General features: G+C 45.7%; 1 protein-coding gene across 1 annotated transcript in view; it reads right to left on the reverse strand.

Annotated features, from left to right (window-relative positions):
* Positions 1–2,944: 2,944 nt before the first annotated feature.
* The window catches only part of SDAD1 (SDA1 domain containing 1), a 28,342-nt gene continuing 12,049 nt past the window's right edge, over positions 2,945–19,237 (reverse strand). Inside the window, exons 8-22 of the mRNA XM_020988458.1 lie at positions 18,996–19,070; positions 18,221–18,322; positions 16,786–16,855; positions 16,225–16,328; positions 15,066–15,123; positions 13,664–13,722; positions 12,491–12,567; positions 10,268–10,365; positions 9,971–10,047; positions 7,364–7,493; positions 5,833–5,927; positions 5,456–5,646; positions 5,265–5,349; positions 4,418–4,579; positions 2,945–3,600 (exon numbers count right to left, since the gene is read on the reverse strand). Of these exons, the coding sequence (XP_020844117.1) occupies positions 3,550–3,600; positions 4,418–4,579; positions 5,265–5,349; positions 5,456–5,646; positions 5,833–5,927; positions 7,364–7,493; positions 9,971–10,047; positions 10,268–10,365; positions 12,491–12,567; positions 13,664–13,722; positions 15,066–15,123; positions 16,225–16,328; positions 16,786–16,855; positions 18,221–18,322; positions 18,996–19,070 (1,434 nt within the window). The 3' untranslated portion in view covers positions 2,945–3,549. The remainder of the gene's footprint in view (positions 3,601–4,417; positions 4,580–5,264; positions 5,350–5,455; positions 5,647–5,832; positions 5,928–7,363; positions 7,494–9,970; positions 10,048–10,267; positions 10,366–12,490; positions 12,568–13,663; positions 13,723–15,065; positions 15,124–16,224; positions 16,329–16,785; positions 16,856–18,220; positions 18,323–18,995; positions 19,071–19,237) is intronic.

A 19,237-nucleotide genomic window follows, 5' to 3' on the forward strand; every position in this document is an offset into this window, starting at 1 on the left:
GACTGAGGTCTTGAAATGAAGATAAAAGAAAAAGGGGGAAATCTAGATCTCCCCAAATCACTGATTATTAATTATTTCTCTCACATATAAATGTAGACAGCACAAATATGTTTATTAGATACAAGAAAGTCTGGCAGGGAGGGAATTAGCAGTTGGCGTGATCAGGGAAGTCCATGCCCAAAAGATGGTGCACGGGCTATGTCATCAAGGAAAAGGACTCCATGAAGAAAGGTAAAGGGGAGCGCATTATAGGCATGGGGGATGGCTAGTGTGAAGGCAGAGATGGGAGATGGAAGGATTATGTGCAAGTAACAGGGAGAAGGCCAGTTTTGTTGGCTTACAGGTGGCAGGAGGAGAGTAATGACCAATTAGTCTGGAAAAATAGGTTAGGTTCAGGTTGCATAGGGTTGTGCTTTAAAAGCTAAACAGAGGAATTCATATTTGATTCTAGAGGCTGGAGGCAACTGGGGTAGGGAACTGGTGTTGAATTAAGAAGGAAGTTATGTAGTCAGATCCACATTTAAAGAAAATCACTTTGGCAGCATTGTGTAGAACAGGCTGGAATGGGGAGGACCTCAGGCAGAGAGATCAATTAGGAGGCTGTTATAATCTAGGGAAGGGTGATGAGGGTCTGAATTAAGGTGGGAGCTTTGAGTGGAGACAAGGGGTCAGGAATGAAAGATGTTGTGATGGTGGAAATAGCAAGATCTAGTGACTGATACCACATACAGGGTGAGGGAGACACTGAGAGCGTGAATCCAGGAGAAAGGAAGGAGGGGGGTGCGTTTGACACAAACTGGGAAGTCTGGAAGAGGGGAAAGAATGAGTTCTGTTTGGATATGTTGAGCATAAATGTCCTCTAGGCAACAGGCAATGCGGGCCTGAAGCTCAAAGGAGAGACAGTCTCTGTTCAGTCTACCACATCTCTGGTAGCAGCAGCTCTTTTGATGTTCAGTCATTCTTCAGTCATGTCTGACTCTGTGACCCCATTTTGAGGTTTTCTTGGCATTTTCTTTTCCTGCTTATTTTACAGATGAGGAAACTGAGGCAAACAGGGTGGAGTGACTTGCCCAGGTCCCACAGCTAGTGTCTTTGACTAGAATTTGAACTCAGGTCTTCCTGAATCCATTGAGCCGCCTAATCACTCCTATTATGATCGTTTCCAAGCAGTTAGAGAGGGTGATTACTAAGTGCTAAAAAATCCCTAAATATCCATCAAGATGGCAGCTAGGTGGTACAGCGGATCAAGTGTGGGGCCTGGAATCAGGAAGACTCCTCTTGGTGAGTTTGAATCCAGTCTCATACATTTATGGTGTGATCCTGAGTTTACCTCAGTTTCCTCATCTGTAAAGTGAGCAGGAGAGGAAAATGGCAAACCACTCTAGTTATCTCCACCAGGAAAATCCTAAATGGGGTCATGAAGAGTTGGAAATGACTGAAAACTCCTCAAGCCTAAAGTCAGGATGGACCAGTCTCATTCCTGTAAACTGCCTGTCCGGTAGGTTAGAGCAATGCTCTAGATCAGGAGTTCACTGGATCAACTTCTAGGGGCCTGAAAAGGTGGATGAGGAAAAAAAAATACCTTTATTTTCACTAACTTCTAACTGAAATTTAGCACTGCCTTCAATTATTTTTTTTAAAAAGATTTTTTTTTTCTGAGAAGGGGTCCATAGGTTTCACCAAACTACCAAAAGCAGGGGCCGGGACATATAAAACATTAAGAACCCTTGGTGTAGATTTCAACACAGCATTTAACAAAGTTTGTGAGAAAAAGATCGGGAAGTTTCAGCTCACTGCAAACTCAACAGAAGTTAACAATGTGACATGTTGGCAAAAACAAAAAACCCCAAATCCAACCCACAATCCTAACCAAGGCTGGATTCATCGGAGGCATTCCACGCAGTATGAGCAAAATGGCAGCCCTGCTGAACTCGGATATTTGGTCTCTGCTGTAGTCCAACTTATCATCAGTACTGGTAGTTCTAGCTACCTCCGTTTAGGAAGGGACGCTACCCAGTCAGAGGGTGTCCACAGGAGAGTGAGAGGCCTCAAGATCACGAACTGAGAAAACATGGGGGAAGATGTCACAGCTGTCTTCCGAAGAGCTCTTAATGCGGACACAGGGTTAGATTTACCCATTCTGCCTGGTCTGGTGCTAGGAGCAGTGGGGCAGTGACTGAGTCAAATTCATGCTTGATGTAAAGGCAACATTTCTAAAACCTGGAGATGTCCCCAAAGAGCCGTGGGCTGCTTTTTCCTCTCCCTGGAGTCTTTGGGCGGGTGCCAGAGGGCTACAGGGCAGCAATAATGCTGTAGAAAAGATTCTTGGTCAGGTGTGGGGGGAATGAGACAGCTTCTGAAGGTCTTTCTAGCTCAGACTCGAAGCATCCCAATCAATGAACACACGTTCGGGAAGGATGCAGACACCAGGGGGACCTGGGGTTCCTTGAGTTACCGGATAAGAAGGGACATGAGAAGACATCTCCCCTTACTCCTCTGTAGAGGTGATAGGGGTGGTGGGGGTATCCACAGGCATGGAATATTGCATAGATGTCAGGTTTTTTTCAATGTATTGGCCAGTTTTGTCGAATTTTTCTCTTCCTCCTTTAAAAAATAAAAAGAGATTGGCTCTCTGGGACTGGGAAGTGGGAGGTACACAGGAGGAAACCTAGGCAATGTAAAACTAAACGATATCAATGAAAAAATACACATATTTTTAAAAGGATGATGAGAGGGGCAGCTAGGTGGCGCAGTGGCCCTGGGATCAGGAGGACCTGAGTTCAAGTCTGGCCTCAGACACAGACACATAACACTCACTAGCTGTGTGACATTGGGCAAATCACTTAACCCCAATTGCCTCCCTAAAAAAAAAAAAAGGATGATGGAAAAAAACTCCCTTTCTCAATAAAGTAGGCACTCAAGATAAAGAAGCAAACCTGAGAAATTCAAGAAAATTATGCACAATTCGGTTTATTTTTTTTTAAAGCAAGATGTTTACCAATTATTGCCTTATGCATATTAGAAAAATGTTTAACCCTTTGGTATGAATTATAGTAATTTGCCCAAATGAGTGTAAGTCAGTTACCAGACTCACTGGGCAAACACAAGGCGGTTTATCAAGTTAGGACTTACACCTGCATTGTCATCTGCACCACACACTGGGCTGACCCATGAAATAGATGACCACTGGAAAAATAAATTAGTTCTTTTTTATAAATTTTTATAGATACTGGGAATTTCCCATCTCCAAAACAGAAATACTTTTAACCAATGAGATATTCTGTGCAGTCAATAAGGCCATCCTCTCCATGGCGATCATTAAGCACAGGCAGAATGGTCAGCTCTCAGGATGGACTTTTGTGGCGGGGCGTGGGGGGGGGTGGGATTCCTTCTAGGGAGGAGCTGGCTCCTGAGCTCTCTTCCAGCTCAGAGGTTCTATGAGGCTGTACCTTCCAACACACGGAGCTCCACGCTCTTAGGCCAAAAAGAATCCCTTGCTATTCCAAAGCAATATTGCAAAAATGGTACTTTGTCACCCCCCCGTGATGGTTATTTCATTAGCTTTTTCCTCTTTTTCAAAAGTGCATCTCGTAGAGCCAGCTGGAAGACAAAAAAAAAATCCAAGTTAATCAATCAAATAGGCCACCTCTGTTAGACTCCACTACAATGCAATGAATCACATGATCACAGAATTCTCCCTAGGGAACCTTGCATAAAGAGTCAAAAAGCAGTAAATACATTTGGTAAGCAGCTCCCGAGATGCCGCATTAATGAGATTCTTCTCCCTGTCTTTCCTCAACATGCCTGGCTCTCCAGCTTTCTCTCCTCCCACCTCCCATCTCATATACACACATACTGATGTTTCTGCACACACCCTGCACTCCCGGTTCCTCATCTTACTCATCTCCCATGACTTCCTCACTCCATCCCACAACAGCAATACCACTAATTCATCTTCCTCCTCCAAGGGAAGCCCCTAAATTCTGTAACTTCATTCTTTGGAAATCAACACAGAGTTTCTGGCATATTTCAAGGGAGTAACACAGCTGTTCAAATACTGCCCGTAGCTGTGGCACCAACTGGGAAGCCCTCCCTCTAGGCCACTGCCTCCACCAGGCAGTGAAAGGATGGGAGTCCTTTTTTTTCAGAATACTAAATCCTAAGGGTTGGAAGGTATTTTAGAGGTCGCTTAATCCAACCCTTAAATTACTTGGCAAAGGTCCCAAAGACACTGACCGACAGCAAGAGACCAGAACTCTGTCTCTTCACCAGGCCTCGTGGCTTTTTCTACTCCACCGTACAAAACTGAATGCATGTAAATGCTGGTACAGATGGCCCAGGGGGATTTGTCAAAGGGAAAGCCACCTGCCTTTCGGGGCAGTGCCCGGCCAGCTCCCAGGCATCGACCCCAGCTCACCTGTTTTTCTCTGAAGGATCGTTTCGTTTTGGACCGGATGTTATGGCTGTGCCTCACCATCATAAAATTCTTCTGTTTTTTCTTTTCTTTATTTGTAGAACTAGCAAATGGATTCAGCTTAGTTTTCTTCTTCACAAATTCTTTTCTGTCTGTCTTCCCAGCCTATTCATACAAAATGATTAATTTTTCTTCTAAAATAACAGACCCCTTTTCTCTTTTCCTATTTATTTCACTCTTTGCTACACTTAGCTGGTCTTCCCTAGGAGACAGCTTTCAACACTGGTACAGACATTAAGATCGACAAGCAGCTGGGACAGCAGTAGAATTCAAATTCTGCCTCAGACACTTGCTAGCTGTGTGACCTTGGGCAAGTCACTTAACCGCTGTCTGCCCCAGTTTCTTTGTCTTTAAAAATGGGTATACTGTCACACCTACCTCAGCAGAGTTGTTGTGAGAAGCACAGAGCTAACACATGTAAAGCACTTAAAACCTTAAATAGCCATATCAATGCTAGAACCTAACATACAACTGCAAGTGCTTAATAAGTGTTTCTTCATGCCCTCATGGCTACCCACAACATATGAAGCCACGTGATTTGGTTTTGGCAGCCCTGCTAGATGGGCCCCAGAATTGGAGCTGGAGGGGCCCTTTGAGCAGAAGTGCTCCAATCCCCTCATTGTACAGATGTGTAACTGAGACCCGGTGGCAGGGCGAGGCAGTAAGCAGGTGCTCTGGATCAGACGCGAGGGCCTCGGTTTCCCATCCAACGGCCCTCTATGGCCCCCCCCACTGAACCAGTGCATTCGTGAACTGCTCCCTGCTTTAAGAGAAGAAGAGGACCCCTCACCATCGCGGTTGCCAGTCTTGTCTCTTTGTCAGACTTGGGCTTTTTATGGAGACGTTCAATGTCCCTCAAGGAAAGCAACTCCCCCCTGGAGGAAAGAAGACAGGCCCATGAAAAGGGTCAGTGAAAACCCTGCGTCCCTTCCCCGGGTGCCCACCAGTCCTCCATCTTGGCTACGGCGCACCATGCTTCACCTCTCTTCCTCTTCGCTGTCTATGTCGAAGTTCTTCCTCTTTTGGGATTTCCTGGGGGCAGCGTCCATTTCTTTCCTCAGCTGGGCGAGGCGAATTTTCCGGAAGTCTTCTTGGGTTAGAACCCGGCTGGTGCTTACGGCAGCTGCCTTAGCCTTTCGCTCCTCCACCGGCACACTCTTTAGCTTCTCAGCCTTGTAGACAGACAGACACACATGTTAAACAGGCAATGACTAAACACGCAGGCTCACCCACACAAATGGCGGCTTGATCATTCATGTCTTAACACTTCTTAACATGTCTTAAGACTTCGACTGACCAGGCAAAGCAGAGCTAGCCCGACACCTCATGATGACTTAGAACAGAGTCGGAAGACCTACTATTTCCTGTTGCTCTTCATCGGAGGAATGGTGCACCTGGACCCACTCGCCATCTTCGTCATCGTCCTCACTGAGGCTGGCGCTTTCCCACCCATCTGGATGGAGAGGAATGTGATGTTACCACGAGAGGCTTGGAGTCACTCCCAGGGTATCAAGGTTAACCATACAAAGGAAACAGTAAGTTGGTGAGGGCAGATAGCCCTCTCCAGCTAAGGAAGAGGGGAATGAAGATATAATTGACTCAACTAGGTTAATGTTAAGTGAATTTATCTATAACAGCACAAGGCTACACAATTCACCCAACCACAGTTTTGCCTCATGTCTTCACACACGTTGTTTATGGAATATAAACACGAAAAAATAACTTTGAAGACCGCACTGAAGCTGCCCTCTGGCTGTGCGAGCTCCCCATGCCAGGTCCAGAAGCCTCTTTATCTTCCCAGCTCCCTGTCTCAGACTCAGATGAAAAACAGGGCTGAATCTGTGAAAGAATCCCTCCACCTCCTCTGAAACTCTTAGTTGGAGAGTGGCCTAGAGGCGAAGTCAGACCCAGGTCTTCTGGCCATCAGACTAGCTGTCTACACTACACAAAAATGACTCCGAAGTAGCCTGGAATAATGGGAAGAGCGATGTACTTGCAGCCAGGACACCCGAGTTCGAATCCTAGCTCTGACTATTACTTTATCACCTGACTTCTCCAGGAGTTAGTTTCTTCATCCTCAAGATGCAGTCAGGTGATACACAAGGAACCTTCCAGGTATAAATCTTATGAAATGTTTGATAAACAAATGAATGAGTCTCAATGTGAAAGGACAATGACATATATAATAACAGCTGGTATTTCTGTAGTGTGTTAAGGTTTACAAAGTTCTTTACAAATATTATCTAATTTGATCCTCCCAACAAGCCTGGGGGCAGATGTTGCTATTATTGCCACTTTACAGATAAGGAAATGGAGGCTGAAAAAAAGGTGAAATGGCTTGCCCAGCTAAGAAGTGTCTAAGGCAGAATTCAAACTCAAGTCTTCCTCGGTCCAAATCCACTGTGCCACCCAGCTGGCCCTTAAGAGTCAGGGTCCTTAACTGTTGTGAATACAGAGATGTCTAGAGACTCTCTCCTAAAACTAAAGTGGCCACTACGTAAATGATCACTAATTTTGTCACACGCCTAGGACAACAGGAGGCCACTCCTACCATGTCACACCTTCTGTTCCAGGCTTTCTATGGTCCGCAAACACAGAACCCATTTCTCCCAAGTGACCAAAGAGCATGCTCTTGGGAAGGAGAACTCTCCTGGATCTTAATCCATTAGAATGGTGAGGGCATGGGACTGGAAGCAGGAAGACCTGGGTTCAAATTCCGGCTCAGTCACTTAATACCTATCTTGGGTCACTCGGCCCCTCTGTGCCTCAGTTTCCTCATCTGTAAAATGAGATGGGTTGTCCCAACTCTGAACCCATGAGGCCGTGAAGCAGCCCAGGGTCTCGCATTCAGCTCACTCCAAAGACGACAGAGGTGATTTCTGCACTCACCATCGTCATCCTCTTCATCGGGCTCCTTTTTCTCAACATCAAGAACTTCAGCCCCTGGAATGTAATCTTTGGCATCTAATTTGCCATATTCTTGAATTCTTGCTTCTACCGAAGCCTCTGTGGGTTTGCCCTAAAACGTACAACAATCATTAGGCACTGACGAAGCACTTATCACACCTGGCCCTCAAAGAGCTTACAATCTACTGGGGACACGAATACCAAGTAAACACGAGATAGTTCCGGGTGGCAGAAATCAGAAGAGGATTTATAGAGGAGGGGCAGCTGAGCTGAGGGGACAGCTAGGTAGCCCAGTGGATAGAATGTTGGACCTGGAGTCAGGAAGACCTGAGTTCAAATCTAACCTCATACATGTACTAGCTGTGTGACCTTGGGCAAGTCACTTCACCCTGTTTGCCTCAGTTTCCTCATCTGTAAAATGAGCCGGAAATGGCAAACCATTCCAATGTCTCTGCTAAGAAAACCCCAAATGGGGTCGTGAAGAGTTGGACATGACCGAAATGACTGAACAGCAACTTGAGCTGAGCTTTAAAGGAAGCGAAGAGGCAGAGGCGGGGAAGGAAGGCATCCCGAGCACGGCCCCATGCAATCAGGCCAGTCTGGGGGAAACTTCCAATGTGTGAAGGGGAGTCATGTGTAAGACACCTGGAAAAACAGGCCACCGGGTGAGGTAAAGGTTGCCGAATGACAAACAACAGGGCCTGCATTTCATCTTGGAGGTAAGAGGAAGCCACAACACCTCTGAGCAGCAAAAAGATACCTGTGCTTCAGGGATGGCACTGTAGGGAAAGAAGAGCTGGGAAGAAAGGGGCTCGAGTAGAGGGCTGCTTGCTCAGGCCAGGTGAAATACGACGAGGGCTCTGAGCTGGGCTGCAGAGGGTGTGCACGTATGAATACGGGCTATGGAGGTAACAAGTGACTGGATACTGGCAAATGAAAGGGAGCGAAGAGTCAGGAAGCCCTCTGAGGTGGCAAACTTTGGTGGTGACTGAAGAACAGTGGTGCCCAAGACAAGACACGCACGTCGGAAACAGGAACGAGTGCTGGAGGATAGGTAATGAGAGCTACTTTGGAAATGCCGAGTTTAAGACGCCTACAAGAAATCCAGGTGAATGGTAAATAGGCATCTGGCACCGTGGGCCTGGAGCTCTGTGGACTGAGGCCGGAGGCACAGATCTGGGAGCCATCTGCATGATAACTGAACGCAGGGGAGCTGATGAAACCACTAAGAGATGCACAAAGCAAAGAAGAGCTGAGACAAAGCTGTGTCATTGGAGACAGAGGACATGGGAGAAGTTACAGGACTTGAAAGGTGACTAAGGAGGTGAAAGGATGATGCGTTCTAGAGCAACCAGAAGGATGAAAGTCCCCTCCACGCTACAGCCTGCATGAAGGGAAGGTTTGGGAGAAGGACAACGAGTTCTATTCTGGACGTGGTATGCCTGAGATACCCAATGGATATCATTTTAAGTGTCCAGAAGGCAGTTGGTGATGTGGGATAGAAAGAGATGAAGGCTGAATAAACAGATGCGAGAATCATCTGCACAGATGAATACTGAAATATAAAGAGAAAAGAGAAGAGGATGCGAATCCTTGGGGTGACACCCACGGTTAGTGGGCATGAGATGATGAATTCCCACCTAAGGAAACTGAGTAGTTTTGGGGTTTTTTGGCTTTTGTTTTACAGATTTTACAGATGAGGAAGCTGAGGCAGGTAGGAGAACAAAGAGAGAGCAGTTATGGAAATCCAGAGGAGAAAGGCTCTAGGATGAGAAGTGGTTAACGGTGTCCAATGCCATAGAGGTCACCACTCAAACACAAGTCTTCCTAACTCCAAGGCTAGCTCTCTAGCTGGCTCTCAAACTACATACGCAGGTATTTGAGATGCTACACACACAGTGGGCCAGCCTTACTGTACCAGTCTTATCTCATGCTGCTTCCTAGCATATACCCCCCATGCTCCATACACATAAAAATAAGAACTGTGCTCTGAGCCCACGCTGGCTTTCCCATTTCCCTGCCCTAATACCCCCCCCCCACTGCCACTCCATTAAATTCTAACCCAATTTTTGAAACCCAGGTCAGATACCACCATCATCACAAAGCATTCCTGATCCCCAAGTGGATGACGATGTTTCCTGATTGGATAATGCTTTGTGCCTCTAATACATTTATTATTTTATGTTAGTTATTTATGACATACCCCTCCTCTAGACTATAAGGTCCATGAGAACAAGGATCATGCCTCATGAAGAGCAGCTGTTGAACTGGGCTCAAGGTGTTGCCGAGGTCACCACGCTGCCTGACCTTGGCTCCTCACGAGCACAGAGCTTCAAAGCCACAAGCCACAATTTCCTCCCCCCACTCCCAAAGGCACATGTCAACTAAAAGGTGATGAATTAGATGATACTTGTCACAGTTTGCTTTTTTTTAATCCTTAACTTTCTTTTTCAGATGTATTCTCAGAGAAGGATACAGATATGATTTTTCCATGAACACTAAAATTCAAATGCAACTTTCAACACCACTTCAGAGTTCATAACTACTAGAAAACAAAAATAAAAATTGGTACCCACAGGGATTACTTACCCTGAATTTCTTCTGTAACATTTGTGGATTCAGGGTGCGGAAGAGCTGAATCAATGTTCTAGCAGACATCATCACGTCTACAACATCAAAAATTCTGTAAGAAGTCACTGACATGTGCCAGCAAATAATAATGATAATGATAATAACACCACCTAGCACTTGCTAGGCTCTGGGCTAAGTGTTATACAAATACTGTGTCAAGTAAGCCCAGAACATTAGCAAGAACCGCCCTGTACTCAAGCAGAAATGGACAACTTGGTATGGTACTTGGCCCACAGACAATAATAATTAACTTACTCTTGTCTTTATGGGATTTGTATTGGGCCAGATCTTGGAGAAGGTCTTCAGTCATGGCCAGAGGGCATCGAGCCGTGATCTCTTTTATAGCATTGATTCTGAAGAAGGAAGAAAAATGTGCAGTGATTGGCTTATAAGGATGAAGGGCCAGTGGGGACGTTTGAGCCACCACGGATTCTTGGGTGCGCTGATCTGGACAGGTGAGCTATTCCCACCTTCTCCAGGGGGAAGCCTGGATGATGACTTGTCCCAGGTCTCCTACAGGGAACTGCCAGTCAGGTCCAGCTTAGTCTAAATCAGAGCTTCTTAAACTTCTTGCTCTTGTAACCCCTTCAGCAGTTTAAGAAGCGCTGGAAACGATCGGTCAATCCGTATTCCAACGGATTTGCTGTGACTCTGAGAATGGGTGGCAGAGGTGGGAGACCTCAAGATTCTCCATCATTAGAACCACGAAGAAACGAGGATCTACTCCAGGAGTTCTGGCCTTTTCCTGCCTCTTTGACTCCAGTCCCACGTCACCAATAGCCTGTGGGACTCTGCCACCTGGAATCCTGCAGGCATCTTGGATCGAAGATGCCCAAGACTCATAGTCTTTCCCACTACACCCACCCCTCCTCCAAATTCTCCATTCTTACTGAGGGAACTAGAATCCAGAGTGTCTCTCTGTCTGTCCCGCTCTCTTCAATCACATGCCATTACTACCTCATCATCTTTCCCCTGGACTATGGTAACGGACTCTATCTTCCTGTTTCAAATTTCTGGCCTCTCCAGTCCTTTCTCCGCACTGCTGCCAAAATCATTTTCCGAAGGCTTAGGTCTACCCAGGTCACTGTTGTGGTTATTCAGTTGTGTCTGATTCTTCATGACCCCGTTTGGGGTTCTCTTGGCAGAGACACTAGAGTGGTTTGCCATTTCCCTTCTCCAGCTCATTTTACAGACGAGGAAACTGAGGCAGAGTTAAGTGAATTTCCCAGGGTCACAAGGTAGTGTCTGAGGCCAGATTTGTACTCTCCCTCTTCAAATTACTTTGTAATCATCCCCCCCATTGTTAGAACCCTCCCCAACTACTCTGCATTTAAGTGTGTCCTATCTCTTTGCAATTATTTCAGAAATACTTTTATTTGTATTGCTGGGCGAATGCACATTATTATGTACACATACATTAGACTGTAAGCTCCTTGAGGGCAGACACGGTCTTTTTTCATATGTAGTAGGTGCTTAATAAATGTTTATTGATGGATTGATTACAGTTTAACTGTCATTATCTGTGGGAGCCTGAGATGCAGACAGTCACTCCATGAGGAGTCTGTAAAAGGGGAAAAAGAGTTAAATACTATCTGGCAAGAGACTGAGACTGAGGAGTTAACTGTTATTAATTGTGACGGAGGAGACGTCTCATATGGAGAATGTGCCCTGAGGAGGATTCTGGAGAGATTCCACCTACTTTCCGTCCTGAGCGCTGAAAGGCTAGATGTGACTCTAACTGTGGTCTTTTCGACAGTTGACACATCACCAAAACATTGAAATGTCTTTGTACTGTTCATTATGACAAATTATATCGTTAGTAACTCTGATATTTGTCTAAGGCTATGAGACCAGGTTTTACAGAAACCTGTGGCAAAGCAGAGTGGCCTAGTTTTTTATAAACTGAGCCAATTAATTATTGAGAAATGTTACATTTTTAAAAATTTTATGAGGAAATATCAGAACATGCTCCTTTGACTGTCTCTGATTCTAATGCAAGAGAACTAACAAAATAATGGTTTAAGTAGCAGACTCCAAGATGGGAGCCTGTATTTGTTCTCCTGAGAACACTTGAGGTATTTGCAAGACAAATCCATAGCGTTGCCTGGGGGACCCATATACACATAATTTAGCTCAAAGCCCGGCCACTGGCCATGGCCATCAGTTCAGGGAGGGATTTCATCCTTAACCTTTCTGTCCCTGAAGATTCAGTCACTAAAGTAAAGAATCATTTGACCACAGAGAAGAATGTACAAGGGAAAAAAGGAATGACCAGATCACAGAAAAATCTCCTTTTCGTGCTCAACAACCCAGAAAAACTGTACAAGTTCTGTTTCAAACAAAATCCTGCACTGTCTAGTTTGGAGAACGTAGGCTGATAATGACCGCTGTGTTGTCTCCGGTTGCCATGACAGCTAACCACTGCATCCTCAGGTAATTGCACAACTGGGTCATTTGCCACAACCACGTGCTACTCACCCAACAGTCATAACCTCCCCGGAGTTCTTGTCGGTGACAAAGTTGTTGGCCACAGTCATTAGCAAGGACTCGATAATCTGCATTAGCAACAGTTGGAAAAGGATGATGAGAATCAGAACCACGTGTGAAGGACCACAACTCAAGCTGGAGCACCAACCCACAAATCATCGTCACCAAAGGAAAACCCACTCGATCTTCAGGTTTGCAGTTAATGCCCCCAGGGCCCATGAGGAAACAGCAAAGTCCACAGGGGCCACTGTCCTTCAGTGCTGGGATTCCAGCAGGCCTCACAGAGTGACAAACCAGCATCACTTTCAACTAGGAAGGAAAGCCCCCATCCCAAAAGAATAGCGAGCCACCTTCCCTCTCCTTCTGCTCGAGGTTACAAAGATGGAGACTACTGAGGCAATGCAAACATCATTCCCCGCTCCGGGCAGACAGCTGCCAGCCAAGCTCAGACAATGACCCCTGGAAGTGGTACCATGGAAGGATGGAGGGATGATGGATGGATGGATGGATGGATGGATGGATGGAAGGATGGATGAGGAGTCAGGAGACTGGGCCAGCTCCGCCACTAACCTAACTATACAAGTTTACACAAATCATTCCACCTCTAGGACTCAGCAAAATGTAAAATCAGAGACAGTTATGTTAGATAATTCACAAGGACATTTCCTGTTCTAAGTTTCTATGCTACTTTTCAACTGAAAAAGCAATGGACCTAGAGACAGGATGACTTGAGTCTACCTCCTGCCTCAGACATCTACTGCCTGTGTCTCTGGGCACACTTAAGTGCTCCGTGCCTCAGTTTCCTTATCTGTACAATGAGAGGGCTGTACGGTCCTGTGATCTCATCTACCACTTTTTATTGTTCAGTCGTTTCTCCTTCATGCCCGATTCTCTGTTTTCTTAGCAAAGATACTAGAGCAGTTTACCATTTCCTTCTCCAACTTGTTTTACAGATGAGGAAACTGAGGCAAACAGGGTTAAGTCACTTCTCCAGGGTCACACAACTAGTGCCTGAGGCCAGATTTGAACTCAGGAAGAAGAGCCTCCTTGACTGGAGGCCCAGCACTCTATCCACGGCCCTAACTGCTGTTTCCAACTACCAGGGGCAGCCCTGCCTGTGCCATCCCCAAACCGGGCAGGAACGGTCACAAAGGTCACACTCACCTCAGGGGGTACAAGCTGATGGGCTGCCTGCGCAGCAAAGAGAAGAATCTTCGTCACCTCTGAAATATGAAGACAGCAGGAAAGGGCTGTTCACACACACACTCTTACCGAAATACATGACGGTTTTGTCGATGCGTCAGATCCCCACCAACAGCGGTGCCAGAACCAGATGGTTCTTAAAGCCCCTGGATGTGCACCTGGAAATCGGGGCAGGGGCCAGCTCCGACCCAGGTCAAGGGGGGGCTGTGCGCCTTGGTAGTCACCAATCAAATCAGCAGGCTCTCACTGAGCACTTGCTATGGAACAGTCACTGAAGATACAAAACAAAACCAGCCCAGCCCTGCTCCTAGCACAGCTTCCAAGGCTGATGCATGTGCCCAAGCTTGGGAGGCCCCATGGGGGAAACTAAGACTGGGAAATCTTCTTCCTTGTTCTGCTTCTGGTGTCGAAAGGCACAGCGAAGCCCCTGGCTACGTGTCATACTGGAGCGATAAAGCAGAGAAGCACTAACAGTGGACAGAGACAGAGGCCCACTCTGGCAATCGAATGCCTGGCTTCCCCTGCCTCTAGCACAGCCTTGGGTGAGGACTGCCTTCTGAGTGCCCCAGGATACTTCCTGAGGACACAAAGCTGTGGATATAAGGTGATCTGGACTGGTGGAGGGACTTTCCATACTGAGAGTTCCCTACATCACAGGCCACCCAGACCAAAACAAACAAACAAACCCGCCCCCCCCAATATACAAATACAATACAAATATAATTCACCTCCTCACCATGGCCCTATCCTGTGACCCTTCCCACCCCACCGGAAATTTGGACCCCACCCTGGTTCTCCTTGCTGGGGTGTGGGCCTCCAAACGCCCTGTTCTCCCTTCCACCCCTCCTTACCACCACTCTCTTTTCCAGCTCCTCTTTATATAATGTGAAGACCTTTTCCTGTTAGAATGTAAGCTCTCTGAAGGCAAGTCACCTTGCTTGTATCTGTATGTCCAGAGCTGAGCACAGCGCTTAATAAACACTCTCTTTTCCTCATCACCTCCTTCCCCTTGTCCCCTTCTCCCATCAGAGCTTTATAAAAGGACTTCCTATTTATAGCAACCAACTGATTCTGCAAATTATTATGAAGATACCCAAACAAATAAACCCTCTTCCTCTATCCCGTCTCCAGTTTTACATCAATCATCTGGAGGAAATCAATTAACTTCTCCCAGGATTAGATTTGCTGACCTGAGCCATAATCAGTAATGATCTCTGAGGGCCCTCCCAGCTCTAAATCTATAATCCTGTCTTCTGTTCTAGAGAACATTTCACTTCTGATCAATGAATTCAAACAGGAGGCTTTAAATAGCTCTTCTAATAACATTTCAAGATCAATGAGACAAAAGAGGACAGAGGCTTACCTCTCTGGTGGGGCTGGAGGAACCGCTGTATGAAGGGATAGAAGTTAAAAAGAAAGAGCTGTGGAGAGAGAGATGGTATTTCACGTTAATATCCTTCGTGCTGCAACAGACACACAAAAATCATAACTTTACTTGGAAATAAAAATGTTCATCCTATTATCTCTATCTTCTTTGCTTTAAGGATTAAAAAAAATGCAATGCATCAGTTGATGCACCTTGGCATTCTTAGATTCCAATCTTTCTAAAAATACGAAAGCCCTAACGTGCAATTCTTAAGAACGATTTGCCAGGCATTGCTGGACCTTGTATTTGGTAAGGAAGGTGGTACTGGGGGCTAAGGATAGGCAAATCTAAGGTCAGCCTGGTGAACTTCCAGCCACATGCCTCTAGCCCCGGCTCTCCACAAATCACAGCTAGAGAGAAAAGCTTCAACACCCTTGCTTCCCAAGGTGAGACCTTCTGACAAAGCGACTTCCCAAAATAACCCACAGGACTTACTAAGCAGGACCTTCCCATCCGCAGGCCGTCCCTCGGCTCCTGCTCGAGCTGGATGCAAGGTGGAGGCTTTTCTCCCCCCAGGTGGCCTCCTTCCAGAACCAGTGGTGTGAAGTATGGGGGATGGGATTATGAAGAGGGTTCAGACCCCTACTCTGTGTGACCCCAAGTCAACTCATCTCCCCAGACCTCAATTTCCTTATCTGTGAGAGGAGATGGGATGAGATTCCTCCTTCTGGCTCTGAAGACCCCGTGGTCTGAAACTGCAGGGACCCCTGCGGGAGCACTGTGACCACTGCTGTAGTGGTCCACTCTTTCCAGAACACGCAGAACTAAAGTGCCGTCTGAGGTCGCCATGTGACTGGAGCTAGGGTCCCTCCACTAGAAACAAGCTTCCAGCATCATTTCCAACCGAGTCTGCAGAAATCCCAAACCTATTTCACTACCTCTTATTTAAAAAAAAAAAGGGGGGGCAGCTAGGAGGCACAGTGGCTAGAGCTCTAGCCTTGGAGTCAGGAGGACTTGAGTTCAAATCTGGCACTTGCTAGTTGTGTGACCCTGAGCAAGTCACTTAATCCTGATTGCCTCACCAAAAGGGGAAAAAAACCCTAAATTTATTAAACAAAACAAAACACACACACAAAGTCCACAAAATGCTTCAAACCTCATGAATTCCCACTAATCTGGAGATAAGGTCCATGAGCATCATCTTGACTTCAAACCTCTCTTTAGATGTCTCCAGCTGCTTCAGAAGCCTCTCTGCGAAATCTGTGAGGCAGAGAACCAGAGTAGTGACTAATCATGGGCACCGTGGCCGCTTACCAGGACCGAACGAAGCAAGGGCAAAGAGCAGTAAGACAACGGTTCAGATGCAGCATGAGTCAGAATCCTGACACCGAGGCTCAGGAGAACAGAGCACCGTGAAACGAGGCAGAAAGACACAGAATCACCTATCTATGTGTTTGCAGCATCTGAAAAAAGAAAAATGAAAGCCAGGGGGAGAGGAGTCTGAACCAAGCCAAGGGATTTCAGAAGTGTAGGTTTTAACACCCAAAGCAAAGACTGATTGATCTGTGCTCCATTTAGGGAGCAGATATCCGTCCATGTCTACACAGGGAACGCACCAGGCAGAGAAACTGCCTGCCATCTGAGTTCCATGAGACGAGCCTGGCAGTCTCTGCTGGCCACGCACAATAACAGATCTGGAAGACCGCGTTTCAAATACCTTGGGGGTCATGAATCAAATGAATGGCTGAGAAATTAAACACCTCTGGCTTCTTCTTCTTCTTTTGTTTCTGAAAGAAAAAAGAGTGTTCTTTAGCCCCGTGAATCCATCTGATGTCAACGCCACTGCAGAAGCAGAGCTGATCACGGCACAGCCAACGCCACGACACAATGTCAAGTTCCAAATCATAAAATCCCTCAAACCATCCCTAAAAAGAGCCACAGGAGGCTTCGCTCGCTGAGACTTTGAAAATGCAGCCCTCCCGGACAGCCTGCCTCACTAGGACCAAGGCAAGTCCAGTCTAGACACCAAGAAAGAGTGCTGGGAAGTTTAATTCAGCAGCTACGCTGGGAAAAATATACAGGGGGTGGGGGAGAAGGGGACATGGGAACAAATAGGGCAATTTTACCACTAGCTTTAAAGTCAACATACACTCTTTTAACTTTATGTATCTATCTTTAAAAAAAATTGTACATAAGTCCACACTTTGTGTGTATGTGTGCATATGTATACACATACACACATTTAAAAAAACAAACTGTATATAAGCCCATGGCTCCTAATAAAAGACTCTTTTTCATTTTACTTTGTACACTGAAAATGTTCATGTTTGCTGATGATTTACGTTCATACAATAAGAAGATAAATGGTAAACAACAGGTCTGTGGTTTTATATAAAATCTTTGATGTTCTTAGTTATATTATTTCTACTTGCTGATGGCTAAGTCCACAATTTTAAAAAGCAAGATATGCAATGTGTCACAGGGAGTGGTCTGGAATGTGCACATGGAGAACAAAATGGAAATAAATGATGATCAACAAATATTAAGCACCCTGTATGTGTTGTCTTGTATCAGACAGTATGGAGCAGCGAGGTGGCGCCATAGTGCACAGAGCACAGGGCCTAGAGTCCCGAAGACTCATATTCCTGAGTTCAAATCTGACCTCAGGCACTTACTAGCTGGGTGACCATGTTTGCCTCAGTTTCCTCATCTGTAAAATGAGCTGGAGCAGGAAATGGCAAACCACTCTAGTATCTTTGCCAAGAAAACCCCAAATGGGGTCACAAAAAGTCAGACAAGACTGAAAATACACTAGACCAATCAACTGAATGAGACAGGGTCCTCTGCCCATCATTAATTAGAAAGAGGTCTTCTTGGTCCAAGAAGAATAGAAGGCCTACTTGAATGAAGTCATAGAATTTGTCATACTGAAATCACTTTCATTTACCAGAAGTTCAGATTTGTCCTATGCCTATATATTGACTTTTTTTACTATTAAAAAAGATTTTACATTTTTTACATCTTCATTTAATACAAAAAAAATTTTTTGAACAAATATTTTGTAGCAAGTATTTCCCCCAAACTCTGAGATGCCCCTTCTGCATCCCTTCCACCATATATAAACGTCATGTCACCCCACAAGTTGGCCTTACTTTCAAGGCTTTCATGGCCTTTTCCAATTTCTTTTTGTGTTTGGAGGTTTTCTTTCCTGTGGCATATTTAACAAGCAAATCTCTCGCTGTGGGTCCATCATCCTAAAGACAAAAAAAATGACCAATGTAAATTCAGAACTAGACAAATTTTCACAGAAGCAACTACTGTCTCCTTTTCTCCACCTCACCCCCCAACACCTTAAGCAAATCCAGAATTCCATCCAAAGCTATCAGGTTACACACTCTTTCCTTACCTTTCTTGATGCAGCCAATGTAACAACATCCCCTCCACAACCCCACCTCAAGTTACGGAGGATCCTGGCCAGAAACTAGAGTTTCAAACCCCAGGACAGAACCAAAGCAGGCTCACTGGATTGGTCAGAAAGACAGCTATTTGCCACAAACAAGACATCCTAAATATACTACCAAGTTAAAAGACAGCTCTGTATAGAGTCATTTTTTACAGGTATCTGGAGGGGTTTGGGGGGAGAGCTCAAGCAAGTCGCTGCTTTCACTCCGCCATCTTCGACAGCTCTGTATAGAGGCTCCAGTATAAAGCTGCCCTGCGCCCCTACCTCACTGATGATGGGCATTCTGAAGCTGAATGTCACTCACACCAGTCGACAGCCTAAAGCTTCAGTGCCTGACTGACTGTAACTAAGACAGGCCTTCAGACCAATGCGTCTTAAAAAAAATACGTTGAGACATGATCCTCAAAGGAGGCGCTGTGGATTCTGCAGACTACAATTCCAAAGTGGAAGAGATATCAACAAACCTCAGATTCAGAATCGCTCTCTTGTTTCTCATCTTCATCTTTACCAAGGAAGAATGTTAAACCAGCAACTAGTATCTGAAGAGCAAAAAGGAAGAAAAACACAAATGAGAAAGTCCTGTAAAGAGCAGACAAGGAGTAACTGACGTCAAAAACGGGGAAAGCCAAGGAAGCAAATAATAACAATAACTGTAGCAACAGCAGGTCAGCAAGACTGCACTTAACTTTTCAAAAACCTAGTGTAA

This window comes from Phascolarctos cinereus, unplaced genomic scaffold (genome assembly GCF_003287225.1).
Source record: "Phascolarctos cinereus isolate Bilbo 61053 unplaced genomic scaffold, phaCin_HiC Scaffold_9;HRSCAF=440, whole genome shotgun sequence".
Taxonomy (NCBI): domain Eukaryota; kingdom Metazoa; phylum Chordata; class Mammalia; order Diprotodontia; family Phascolarctidae; genus Phascolarctos; species Phascolarctos cinereus.